The sequence below is a fragment of the Tiliqua scincoides genome, chromosome 3 (assembly GCF_035046505.1).
Source record: "Tiliqua scincoides isolate rTilSci1 chromosome 3, rTilSci1.hap2, whole genome shotgun sequence".
Taxonomy (NCBI): Eukaryota; Metazoa; Chordata; class Lepidosauria; order Squamata; family Scincidae; genus Tiliqua; species Tiliqua scincoides.
In genome coordinates, this window is record NC_089823.1 from 14,151,316 (window position 1) to 14,165,563 (window position 14,248).

Consider the following 14,248-nt stretch of genomic DNA (forward strand, 5'->3'; position numbering starts at 1 on the left):
ACAGACATCAATAGACACAGGCAGACTGTTCAACGCATCTTACAGGAGGGAATTCCATAAATAAACAATATGGTAAATGAAGAAATACTTTCTTTTATCTGTCTTAAACCAATATGCTTGGGGTCCCTGAGGTTTAAACCATTTCCACATGGTTCCTGGTTAATTTTTTTTTCTTTTCCTTTTGCTTGATTGCAAACAAAAAACAAACTGTAAATTCAGAAAGTCCTAGGTAAGTTACATACGCCCCGTTCTCCTAACTATATAGTAATCCTCATTATTAAAAACAGGGGAAAAAACTCTTTGTGATCTGTTTCAGTAGTTCCAAGCATTCTTCTTAGCTCTTGTCCTTATAGCAACATGCATTAGCCTGACTGTACACGAATCACACATTTCTTTTTGTCTTCTGCGTCATTTGAAGGCTGGTCACATTCCTGCAATATCCGTTTGAAAACAAACAGAAGAGAGAGTGATAAGATATTGTCATTTCTCATAATAATCAGGACTGGACAGCTTGTTTTATATTGTGGATTGCAGTTAAACGTAACAGGCAAATAAAGCTGAATGCTTAAAGCACTGATGACAAGCTGTACCTGCTGAAATTCTCTCTCCTACACAATTGTTAAAGGTTCAGAATCACTGAAGTTGAAAGTTTGCCCACCCCTGAGATATATAGTGTCTTGCAAGGCAGCTGTTGACATCCGGTGTTTCAAGTGAAACCTTTAGCACCATGAAAATGTTGAATAACTCTGGTTGAAAGGTGCTGTGTGTATAAAATGGGATCACTCAGTGTAAATGACCCTGAGCTTCTTGTCTCCATGGGGGACAGAAATATGAGAGGTGTCACTGAAATGCACATATAGGACAGGGTGGTGATAGCCTATCCTGTTCTGTTAAGCCCCAGCCTCTGCTTGCCAGAGGTATATACAGTCAGAAAATTAAAGGTTCTCCTTGGACTATCCTGGCTAGTAGCTATTTCATTCTACATCATCAACCTATGGAATTCATTGCTATAGTCCCTTTGTCATTGCTGGGTCCCTTTGGGGAGAAGGGCGGGATAAAAATAAAGTTTTATTATTTATTTATTTTTATTTATTATTATAGGATGCTGTGGACACTAACATAAACAGCCTTTAAAAAGTTCTAAATTAACATGATAGACCTAACCATCATGTACTAATCAAAACCTATGAAGTCATTTGCATGGCCAGCCACAACATCCTATATCAGGGGTGTCAAAGTTGTTTCATACCAAGGGCCGAATAGCATTCATGATGCTTGCCAAGGGCAGAAAGTGATAACATTAGGCAGGAAGTGATGTCATTAAACAGGTCATAACCAAAAATAAGCACCTTTTCTCACTTAGAAACTCATTAGCTGCAAATCACAGAAGAGAAAACACACAAATCATCATTTTTCAAGACATGGGAGAACCCAATTTTCATGTGGGCTGCCCTTTCAGCAGGGCCACCACAGCATTGCTTAGCAGCTGAGAGCTCAAGGGCCTGATAAAAAGCTTCCGCAGGCTGCACCCAGCCCCAGGGCCTTATGTTTGACAGCCCTGTCCTATATAGCAGGGGTGCCCAAACCCCGGCCCTGGGGCCACTTGTGGCCCTTGAGGCCTCTCAATGCGGCCCTCAGGGAGCCCACAGTCTCCAATGAGACTCTGGCCCACCGGAGATTTGCTGGAGCCCACACTTGCCTGATGCAATTGCTCTCAGCGTAAGGGCGACTGTTTGACCACTCGTGTGAGCTGTGAGAAGAGGGTTGTTGTTTCACATCTGTGATGCAGTAGCAGCAGCAAAGGAAAGGCCAGCCTTGCTTTGTGCAAGGACTTTTATAGGCCTTGAGCTATTGCAAGACCTTTATTCATTCATATAACTTCATCTTTAATGTATTCATTTATGTAAACTTATGTAAATTTATTCAAATTTTAAATGTAAATTAATTCTTCCCCCCCCGGCCCCCGACACAGTGTCAGAGAGATGATGTGGCCCTCCTGCCAAAAACTTTGGACACCCCTGCTATATAGTAAAGAGTTTCATAGGCTGATGATTTGTTGTGAAATGAAATATACTGTAGTTCCTTTTGTTTGTCTTAAATCTGCTTTATATCAATTTCCGTAGTGGCCACTAACAACAAAATCCTATGCATGCCTATTTAGAAGTACATTCAGTAGGACTTACTTCCAGGTAACAGGGTACAAGATTGCAGCCTAAGAGCCCAATCCTATCCAAGTTTCTAGCACTGGTGCAGCCGCAATGCAGCCCTGAGGTAAGAGAACAAATGTTCCCATGCCATAAGGAGGCCTCTGTGACTACCTACCCACCACAGGATGCAGTGTACACCCCACTGGCACGGCTGCACCGGCAATGGAAAATTGGATAGGATCGGGCCCTGTTTTTGGGAAAGACAGAATAATTTCCCACATTGGTCCTCAAATACAACTCATAGTTTCTAACCTTCCCTTCTTTCTCACACAAAGAGAGTTTTCTTCGTAAAGGAAGTGCTCCATTCCCTCTATTGCTTGTATTGCTCTGTCAGGACTCAGTCACACCTTGATCCCAGACCCCGAGAAGTCATACTCCAGGAGGAGGCAGGGGAGAAGGATCTCACCATGGCCTTCAGTACACAGAGGGACCCCATGGAGACAACAGTCCCAGGACAGTCAGAACTCACCCCTCCCAAAGACATTTCACCTGTGGAGGCTGATATCAGAGGATCAAATGCCTCCCCCAACTGGATCCTGTCCCATTTATGGACCTTGAACTATTGCCCACAGGACTTCAAGAGCAAAGCAAGAAAAAGTTTGGTCTGAAGCCCAGAACTGGCAACAAATCATCCATTTGGCCTCCATTCCTACTTGTGCCTTCCCCAGTTCTGTTTCGTTACAGGTGGAGAGAACAGACAGTCCCTTTCTATTCTTACTTACACTGACTTTTCTTTTCCTCTGGCACGTGCCACAGATGACTCCGATGAGCCCGTTGACGACTTGGATCAGGCAGAGGACGGCTTCGATGGTGCCAATGGCCAGGAGGAGAGAGAACAACACAGTGTTCCAGAGGATGATGTTCTCAGGTTTTTTGCAAATGCTCCATGTTGTTTGATTAAACAAATAATTGTCTCTACAAAGGGAGAAGTTAAATTGGGTTCTGTTAGAAACCTTCCATTTAGATATACTTCATTCATTGGATTTGGAGGTGTTGTTACCAGGTTGACCACTGCCAGAACATCAGAATGCTGGATTCAGAGATGATAATCTTTGAGGAGGGCCATTACTCTATTGAACAATACATGCTTTACATACAGAAGGTCCTAGATTTGGTCCTGGGTCTTCTATGCAGAAGGTCCCAGGGTCCAGTGGCATTCCTGGCAACTGCACTGCCTGGGCCACACCCCCAGGGGTGCTACCCCCTAGAGCTAACCACTCCCTATGCCAGCTGTCTCCCCCCCCCCCCCCCGGTGCACGTGGTCTCCCTGAGAAGGCTTTGTAAGGCCTTCTGGAGGCTGAAAACGGTCCAGTTTTTGGCCCAAAACCAAAAGGCCAGGAGGCCTTCTGAGGGCTGGGGAGGCAGCGTGCGGTTTCCCTTGCCCTCAGAATGCCTCTGAGGACTGGCCCTAAGGAGGTGGCCCTCAGATTGGCACACCGATATTGGCACACCGACTGAGTGCTGCCGAGGGGGGTGTTGCCTGGGGGGAGTGGCTCGCAGTGGTGCCCCTCCAAGCCTGGCGCTCAGGGCATTTGAACCCCTTGCCCCCCCTCAGGTACTCCACTGCCAGGGTCAGTCAAAGTAGGGCTGGGGAAGATCTCCATCTCAATCCCTGGAGAGCTACTGAGTCAGTGAAGACAATATTTAAACCTATTTCTCCACAGGGGTGAAAAAATGTAACATATTATAGTTGTCCTGGTACTTTGCCTTTGTTCAGATTAGCTATAATGAGCCTGTGCTGCTCCTAAATGTCAAGATAAATCACCTGTGAATGTTTTCTAGCAAGAACACAGTGAAAATGCTACCAGAGGAAAAACCATTTTCTTGATTTGTTCATCTACTCCCCATGTTGCTTGAATGCAGCATGATTGTTGATGACTGATTACAGGCGTTTATCTTTCTCAGAAATCCAACTGAAGTACAAACAGAAGGGTAGACCAAGAAGACTTAAAACAAAATGCCCAATTTTCAACTATAATTTTATTGGGGGGAGCAGTGAGGAAGTTTAGAACCAGACATGGCAAAACAAACAAACCGTAACATAGGCACATCTGCCTCATTTTTCCTTTGAAAGCTTGGCTCTAACAGTCTGAAAAAAATCAAGTGAAAAGTAGACCTTTTGAACTATTCACAAGCCAAAAGTCAGATTGAAAAATGATCTTAGGTATCTGAAATTAACTGTCAAAGTAATTCAAATTACAGATACCAGGCTGTAGTCCAGAAATATCCCCTGGACCTTTAAATTCGTGTCTATCTATGTACTTTAAACCATAGGCTATAACAACTTGGGATACAGCATTTTAATGTATATTTTCTAAATGGCATCAAATTCTGTGGTTCTTAAACTGTGGGTCCGAGACGCACCCGAGACCCATTGGGTTGTGATCCAATTTTTGGTGGTTTGCAAAACTGGCAGGGCAGATTAACCTATGTGCATTGAACAAACGGCTACTTGGAGAAGGGAGCACTGCTGCCCAAACACCATTATAGCCCTTGGCATTTATAAATCAGGCAGCAGCCTCTAGGGCATTCATTTTCAACCACTGTGCCGTGGCACATTGGTGTGTCGCGAGTGGTCCACAGGTGTACCACTGGAATTTGGGGTAGGTCCTTTATTAGTAGGGCCAATGGGGATGTGAGCCCCCCTGCTGACAGCACGGTGTGCCTTGTCAATTGTCAAAAACTTGATGGTGTGCCTTGACAATTTTAGTGCCTTGTCAGTGTGCCATGAGATGAAAAAGGTTGAAAATCACTGCTCTAGGGCCTCTAAAAAGTTTGAGCACCACTCTAAGTTATCAGTAGACTTTAGTAGTCTAGACATCACAGCCAAACTGTGCTTTGGCTGTCAGACCCACGGCCTAGGCTTGGAAACTCCCTTAGCGGAAAAGCCACGGCTCATTATTGGAACACATGTTTTTGCCTGCAGAAGCTGCCAGGTTCAATCTCTGTCATCTTCAAGTAAGGCTAGGAAAGGCTCCTATGTGTGGAGAGCTGCTGCCAATCTGTGCAGGCACCAATGAGTTAGATGGACCAAGAGCTTAACTCAATATATGGAAACCTATCTTCTCACTCCTTTCCTACTTTGTGATTCCCTCCTTTGCAAACCAATAGTTTGCCTTTTCCACAATTAGTTGGACGTGAAATTAAAACAGAGGTTCTGTAAAGCACTTAATATAATACCACCATATCCAGCAAGGCTCTTTCTCTTAAGAACATAAGAACAGCCCCACTGGATCAGGCCATAGGCCCATCTAGTCCAGCTTCCTGTATCTCACAGCGGCCCACCAAATGCCCCAGGGAGCGCACCAGATAACAAGAGACCTCATCCTGGTGCCCTCCCCTGCATCTGGCATTCTGACATAACCCATTTCTAAAATCAGGAGGTTGTGCATACACATCATGGCTTGTACCCTGTAATGGATTTTTCCTCCAGAAACTTGTCCAATCCCCTTTTAAAGGCATCCAGGCTAACGCCATCACCACATCCTGTGGCAAGGAGTTCCACAGACCAACCACACGCTGAGTAAAGAAATATTTTCTTTTGTCTGTTCTAACTCTCCCAACACTCAATTTTAGTGGATGTACTCTGGTTCTGGTGTTATGATCCTGATCTCTTGATCAAGATCTTCCTATAATGTCTACTCATGAGCAGGCTTCATTCAGCAGATGTCTTTTCCAATGCAAATGGAAGGCCTCCTGTTTGCGGGTTCAGTCAATTTGACTGCTTCTCATGTCAGCACAGCTGGGGGAATTAATACTGAACTGTCCTTTATTTAGTCAGCTTTGGTTCACCAAGCTGGTGTCTTAATTAGTGGTTTCTTTCCATTTTTTCTCTTTTATTTTTCTTGACACAATGGCGGGGAGGGGGGGTTGGCTTTACTCACACAAAGGTCTTGTTTCCAAAGAAGGTCTTGTTCCTGAAAGGATAGGTGTATACCTCATCACCAGTATCACAGAGAGGACCGCTAACTAACCCCAAGGATGAGATGATCATACAGTATACTCCACCTGCTGCTCCCAGCACGGCAAAGATGACAGAGAGTAGCATCTGAAAGGCCAAAGAAACCCTTATGTCAGGGGCAACACATATTTAAAGACCCTAAGGGTCATGGCTAGGGTCTGTGTGACTTGGAGCGGAGAAGCAGTGGGCAGGGTAAAGGTGAAGCATCCCTTTCCCCTGCTGCCTCTCCAGTCCACCTCACGCTCCTTCCCCATCAAGTACATCATATTTATTGTGGTGCGTGTATGAGGGCAGAGGCATACCTGACCAAATCTAGTATTTCATAAGGAAAAATATTTGATGGATTGATTGAAGATATTTTTAGGCTCTGTCCTTTTGAAGGCACTGAGAGTCAGGAAGGTGTAGTGGTTTGGGAGTTGGACTTAGATCTGGAAAATCTAGGTTCAAATCCTCTCTCAGCAACAAAGCTTCCTGGGTGACGTTGGACCATTCACTCTCAGCTTGCCCCACCTCACAGGGTTGTTGTGAGGACAAAAGGAGGGAAGGAACCCATGTACGCCAGCCTGAGCTCCTTGGAGGAAGGGCTGTATAAAAATTTGAAAAATAAATGTATAACTGTAAAAGGTTATAAAGCCATCTTTAAAAAACCAATTTTAAAACAGTAGCAAAATAATCACAATGGAACAGTGAGCAAAAAACAAAACATCATGGTAAACAAACAAGCAAACTTTTAAGAATAAATCAAAAGAAAGCCAAGAGAAACAAAAACACATCCTTGAAAAATGGTAGTGAAATCTCAAGCTTGCAATTCTGGAAGTACTTCTGTATAGGGAGGACATGGGAGAATTTTAGCGGGCTAGCATAGGAGAAAATGAAGAGAAAATATAACAAGTTATGCTGGTTTTAGACAAGCAGTCAAACATAGATACTGAGCTAAACAAACGCATCGGTAAAGCAGCTACCACGTTTTCCAGACTCACAAAGAGAGTCTGGTCCAACAAGAAGCTGACAGAACATACCAAGATCCAGGTCTACAGAGCTTGCGTCCTGAGTACACTTCTGTACTGCAGCGAGTCATGGACACTTCGCTCACAACAGGAGAGGAAACTGAACGCTTTCCACATGCACTGCCTCCGACGCATTCTCGGCATCACCTGGCAGGACAAAGTTCCTAACAACACAGTCCTGGAACGTGCTGGAATCCCTAGCATGTATGCACTGCTGAAACAGAGACACCTGCGTTGGCTCGGTCATGTCGTGAGAATGGATGATGGCCGGATCCCAAAGGATCTCCTCTATGGAGAACTCGTGCAAGGAAAGCGCCCTACAGGTAGACCACAGCTGCGATACAAGGACATCTGCAAGAGGGATCTGAAGGCCTTAGGAGTGGACCTCAACAGGTGGGAAACCCTGGCCTCTGAGCAGCCCGCTTGGAGGCAGGCTGTGCAGCATGGCCTTTCCCAGTTTGAAGAGACACTTTGCCAGCAGTCTGAGGCAAAGAGGCAAAGAAGGAAGGCCCATAGCCAGGGAGACAGACCAGGGACAGACTGCACTTGCTCCCGGTGTGGAAGGGATTGTCACTCCCGGATTGGCCTTTTCAGCCACACTAGACGCTGTGCCAGAACCACCTTTCAGAGCGCGATACCATAGTCTTTCGAGACTGAAGGTTGCCAATACAATACAAGCATAGATAAGCAAAGTTATGTGAGCGATGCATTAAACTGAGAATAGGAGGAGAACAGAATCTGGAAGTTCAAAACAATTCCATGATTATTATGGAACATTTTGGCAGCAGATATGATCATGGCTCAGCCCTGCTGCAGATCACTCCTTGTACCAGTTAAGGTTAAGCCAATCCATTGCACTAGTTCCTGAGATGTGACCTTCTATCAGTTTTGTAAACAAGAGTGCATCAAGGCCTCTTTGTCTCTTTGGGCATCTCAACAAAGCAGACTTACACTGTAGTTCAGTGAAGGGAGGGTGGAAATCTCTAACAGAGGAGTCTCAGGACTTCCAGCACACTGGACATGGTGGCAGGAGGCTGGCTGAAAGAAGCTACCCTCTGGCTGATAAGGTTATCAGATGGTAAAGCCCAGGACTCAGAAATCAAAACACTTGAGAAGTTGCAAGGGCAGAGGGTGGCAAGGGGGAACAGTGCCACTGCAGTCCTCTTGGCACTTCAAATATTAAAATACATTTTTTGTCACATTGCCAATAAATAGCATTGCATGTATTCCACCCTAGAGGTGCCAGCAGCTTTCAGCCTGGAGATGCCATAGACACAGCAACACCGCATAATGGCCAAGGTTGGCTTTCAGTTTAAATTTGGAATTTCAAGTGCCATGTTATTCTAGTCCAGTGTTTTTCAACCTTTGTCCCCGATGTACCATTTCTCATGGTCTAATGATCTTAAGTGCCACTAGAAGTAATTGGCAATGACATCACCACCAGGTACTTCTGGGCTGGGAGGCCAGATGTGATGCTATAAGCAGCAGTATAAGGCTCAGGGTGAGTGGGTGAGCTGGCTTTATCAAGCATGATAAAACCATGCTCTGGAGCTCTGTCCGCCAAGCCAAGCCTTCTACCACCATTTGTAGCTGCGTAGACCACTGGATAGTTCCTCCAGTACCAGCAGTGGTACATGTACCACCAGTTGAAAAACACAGCTCAAGTCTTTTCATTTCTATGGCCAGCTGAGCACGAATATTTTCTCTCTGAAAAAGGAAGGATGAAGATAAGCATGGCTATTATCTGGGGTGTGGTTGTATGGGAGTATTAGTGAATCTGACAGACTTTCTGAAGCCAACGTACAGTAATTGTTTTGGAGCAAGGAACCAGTGGGGCAGGGAGAAGTCCTTGGTGCATTTCATAAAGTTAGTGGTGGAGTGTGCATTTTACAACCTGTCTATTCCGTTTTCCCCATTTTATCATCCCTTCATTTCTTGTTTAAGAACAGTTAACCACAGATTATTGAGACTTTTTCCTTTTACAAGGGGCTACTTACCCCGCATCTGTTAGTACAACATTTTGATCCACCTGCACCCAACATCATAACTGCTGGCAAAAAAACCTGAAGAAGAAGCATTGACGGAATGATTATTCAAAAACGCTTTCAATTATTTGAAAAAAAAACCTTACATGGGCTTGCAGAATGTGTCATAGGCTGAATTTGTACCAAAGATGCTTAATGCTGAAGCATGTTGAAACACAAGGGATGGGATAGAAGGGATGAAACATTCTAGTGGTGGAGATGACTACTTTGCTGACATACATACATTTGTTCTCTCCAGGTTCAGTGGTGATGTAAGCTCTTAAAAAGCCAGGCTCTCAAAGACTGTGGAGGGCACCTATAGGCTAGCACTTGTAATGTCATCAACGCAACTCTTCACCACAATTCACAGAGCAGTTTTGTAACTATTTCTAAGCATATACTTTTTTGGGTTTATATATAACCATATATAAACTGGTTAAATGCACAAACAAACTTACACATGCCGCTTTAAAAAATAATTTTTAAAACTCTCAGAGAGCCTGCCTGCGCTGGTGTTTCGAGGAGAACGGAATGCTAGGTTTTGCAGGCATGTGAACTTCCATCAAAGCAAAGCTAAGCTTTTACAGCTGTGAAGGGGAAGGGGGGGGCTGCATTACACCAGAATTCCTGTGCCTGAAAACTTTAGCATTCCCCCCCCCCCCCGCCCGCCGCCCTAGGAATGCCAGTGCTGTCTGGCACCTGAGAATAGAGTGAAGGCCTGACTATATGTTGGGTGGGAGTTCTGTGTCTGCAGAGAGAATAGGGAGGAGATGAATGATGACTCTGCCCCCCTGGTTTAAGTATTGTCTTCTTTTGTCCCTGTTTAAGAAAATCTAAAAAAAATGAACTGTACATTTCCCCCCACAGATACCATATCTTCCTCCAAAGGGAGAGATGTAAAGACTCACCTTTATTCAAAAGAAAAAGGTGGGGGCAAGGGAGTACAATTTATTTTCATTTCCTTTTCTTAAAATAGTCAAGCCAACTAATTTCTACAAAACCAGTGCCTGCCACATAAATATGTATTCCCAGCAGCCCTCCCATACAATTTGCAATTTGCTTTTTTTTTTCATCCAGGCTCAGTGCAAGGACATTTGCCTACCATAAAGGTCACTGCTTGTTTGTTGTGTCTCTCTTTTTAAAGTGCTGGCGACTCTCAGTCTTTTGCGGTTAAAATGCAACTTTGCCAGGAAGCAGAATGCATAATAGAGAGGGGATGTTCTCATGCTCCAGCACCCAACATAGGATGATAGCTGCTGTTTCACCTCCTGCGTTAATAACCCAGGGATTATTAGAGGACTTGTTAAAACTGATGAGTTGAGTTGCTTTTCCTTTTCAGAAAATTTTGGGCATACGAAACAACAACTATTTTGATATTTATTTAAATATTTTATTTTAATGTATTTATTTACATTTGTGTACCATAGGGAGGAGAAGGGCATGAATTTTGCATGCAGAACATCCCAGATTTAAACCTGGGCGTCTCCAGTTAAAAGGGATCAGGTAGCAGGAGTTAAGAAAGGGTCTCCTCCTATGGATAGCTGCTGCCAGTCAAAATAGATATACTGGGTCAGTGGCTTGTGCAGGTCCATGTGGACTCACACTGCAGGTTTGGGTCTAGGAAGGAGGTTAGGATTTGGCAGCTACCCCTCCCAAACCCATCACTTTTGGACCCAAGTGGATCTGCACGAGCTATTTAGTTAGCTAAAGTTCAGATAGCTTCCCCTGAGTAGACAATTGTTCCTTCACCCAGAGGAGATCTTCTAGACTCCCCCCCCCCACTGCAGGATGCAGTGGTAGCCATTTTGGCAGGGGAGGGGGAAGACACGCAACAGGATTGGGCTCTTATTGCATTGTTGACACAGGCTAGCAGTAGCTCTTCAAGATATCAGGAATTTTTTTTTTCTCTAGCCTTCCTGGAGAGCACCTGCTTCTGCGTTCAAAGCAGGTCCCTCCCACTGAGCTACAATCTCTGCCTTTGCTTTAGTGAAACCGCCTCCTCTTCTTCCTCACCAAAGAAGAGACACGTGTTTTTGTCGGAGATCCTAAGAGATTCGGTTCTTATCAAGAAGGCTCTCAGAGGAAGTAGCAGCAAACTACAACTGGATCTTCCATTTCTTTATTTAACGCTGAACTGATGGTGTTCAAGTGCAAACCATCCAGCCGTGGCTGTGAGAGGAGACCAGCACTGAACAGCCAACACCGAGATGTGCATGACATTTTTCCCAGAGAAAACACACTTTAATTGCAGCGCTGCATTGTAGGTCAATAACTACTCTCAGAGTGCTGTTGTCACTGTTTGCAAAATCAATGGATGTTCCTCCTCTCTTACTGTTCTTTGTGTGCCTGTGTCATGCCTGTCAACCTGACCCGGGGCTATTTCTATTTAGGTCTTTCACCAAAAGCCGTGTCCTGCCACTCCATATACACTTATGTTTACATCACTGCTTTTTATGAGCAGGCCCCTATGGCTATTTTTAAAGCATTGCATGTAAACATAATTTGCTGTTTGTTTTCTCTGCAGATGTACAAATACATTTGCTTCTGCAAAAAACATAGTCATGATCTTGAAGAGACCCTACCACCACAGAATGCAGCGCACGCCCATTAGTATGGTTACATCAGTGCTAGAAAGTTGGATAGGATTGAGCCCTCAGATCTTTACTTCGTTCTTTTTGACCTGCAGGGGTATGTCCCTACTTAACTTCTTTCTCCCCCCCATCTCCTGAACCTGCAGAGCTCTCTTCATGATCTCTGAACAGCCACATGAAGTCCACCATGTCATGTGGTCTCACGCACCCATGAAAAGGGAATACAGTAGTTGTGGGATTGTTCCCTTACCCAGAAGAGGCCTCAACAACTGCCCCCATCACAAGATGCAGCTGTAGCCATTTTGGAGGGGGAGGGAAGGAGGAGGAAAGAGTAGGATTGGGCTGTATGTCTTTTACAGCCCAACCCTAACCAACTTTCTGGTGCCAATGTGGCCATAATGCAGCCCCAAGGTAAGGGAACAAATGATCATAGACTGCAGCAGACACCCTGTAGGCACAAATGCATTGGCACTGGGAAGTTGGGTAGGATTAGGCTGCAGTTCTATCCACACTTGTAATGTGGGAGCCATGATAGGGCAGGAGGTCTGGTCTAGAGGGTTGATCCTCCATTTGCCTGAAGATAACATCCGAAGGTCGCCAGTTCAAGGCCACTGGCACCATGCGACGCCGAGCTATTCCATCTGCTCTGAGCGTGGGAGGATGGAGGCCAGAATGTGCGACCAGATCAAGAAAGAAACATCTGAATGTTGTGGTTTCTTGAAAGATAGAAACCTTCTTTCAAATTGTAAAAATCCCTACGGGGATTTAAATTGCCTGCCTATGTAAACCGCCTTGAATAAAGTCTAAGGAGAAATCTGAAGACCAAGAAAGGCGGTATAGAAAGACCTGTATTATTTATTATTTTATTTTATTTTTATTATAGTTAAATGAGTATAAAATTAACATCCAGTATTGTATATTTATTGGAAAGAACTCCCTTTGGATAGGTATTCTTTAACAAGATGCTGAAACATACATTGCAACAGTAACAGGTTTTTCTTACCAATAATCCAGCTCCCAGAATGCCATGGAAAAACCAGACCAAGTCGGTGATCCTGCTGGCGTCCAACACTTCTCCATTGGGGAAGTAGAGGAGGAGATTGGAAACAATGGCGCACGTTGCGAGTGGGAAGAGAGCAATGCCAATGATCTTGGAGCAGTTCCCAGTACACATTGTGTGTACTCTCCTCTTGGGAAGGAATAGATGAGAAAAGAAAACCGTAAGTAAAGGTAGGGCATAAGAACAAACACGGGGCTTCTGAAAGCAGGAATTAGTGCCTTTTGGTTGTGGGAGAGGAGCATATATTTACACTGAAACTGAAGCGAGAGATTTTCTGATAATGACATTATGGCTACTGGCCAAGCACTCCTTGGTTGGGCAGTTTGATAGTCCAGAATGGGATGATGGGAAAGAATGGTTTCGAGTTAGTTGGAAATCTCTGATCTCTTCCTGTCAATTAAGAAGGGATGGAAAGAGAGGTGCATGTGAGTGAGCAGTTTTGGAAGAGGCAGTGCTGGTTTAAGAGGCTGAGCTATAAACCAGCATTCCCTCATTTTGAATCCCGCTTCCACCACTAGGTGGCCGTAGGCAAGCCACTCAGCTTCAGTCTCACCGATTTGCCATACGGGTTGTTGTCATATGCATTTGGAATTGGCCGTAAAGGACTCATACCCATCAGAGGGCCTACGATGGTAGGCCGACCCTTGAACTTTCAGTACTAGTGGCAGTGGTAACGCCCAATGCACCACCAGGGGGTATGTGGCAATGCCACAGTACAAGTATCCTGACTGTGCTGTCATTGCACAGAGACCACCCCAAAAGTTTGAGTCTGTCCTCTCCCAGGATAGAAGACAGGCGCTGGAAATGGGTCATCAAACCAGCAGGTCTTGCATTGTATATCACAGAGTTTGTTGCCTGCATCTTTTCCTGCTAACTGAATGTTTGGAGGCCAAAGCTTTATTTTATCCTGGGGACATGTGGTGGGTGGGGAGGCAGGTGAGGCAGAGCATCCCCACCAGAGTCCTTCAAAAAGCACTGCCACTGTGTGAGGCGACCAAACACTCACACAGTGGTTGTGCTTTTCAAAGGACTCCAATGGGGAGGCTCTGCCTCACCTGCTTCCCCGTCCCCTGCACATCCCTGCATTGTCCTGATCAAAATGTTTGATTTTGGCTTTTTGTGATAAAAACAGGACTATCTTGGATAACTTGTTCAAAGTAGCCCCAAAATGACTGTGGATACTTAGAGGTTCAAATCTAGCTGAGCCCTGCAACTTATGGGGTTGTTGTTAACTCTCTGTATAAAAGAGAGTGCTACCCAGTGGTACTTTGAGTGCTACTCAAAGTGGTGGGTTGTGGACCAGTGCCAGTCCATGAGCCATCAGTGGTGCATATCTAGGAAAGAAACAACAATATGGCAAAGAAATGGTACTGGTCCCTGGCGCACTGGAAAAACAAA

The 14,248-nt window shown here is 44.9% G+C and overlaps 1 protein-coding gene across 1 annotated transcript; it reads right to left on the reverse strand.

Moving 5' to 3' along the window:
• Positions 1-344: 344 nt before the first annotated feature.
• On the reverse strand, positions 345-12,964 carry LOC136645490 (transmembrane 4 L6 family member 1-like). Its single transcript, XM_066621746.1, has 5 exons — positions 12,794-12,964; positions 9,173-9,238; positions 6,092-6,255; positions 2,930-3,122; positions 345-431 (listed from the first exon to the last, which is right to left on the reverse strand). Exons 1-5 carry the CDS (start codon positions 12,962-12,964, stop codon positions 363-365), a joined length of 663 nt encoding a protein of 220 aa, XP_066477843.1. The 3' UTR covers positions 345-362.
• Positions 12,965-14,248: the final 1,284 nt, after the last annotated feature.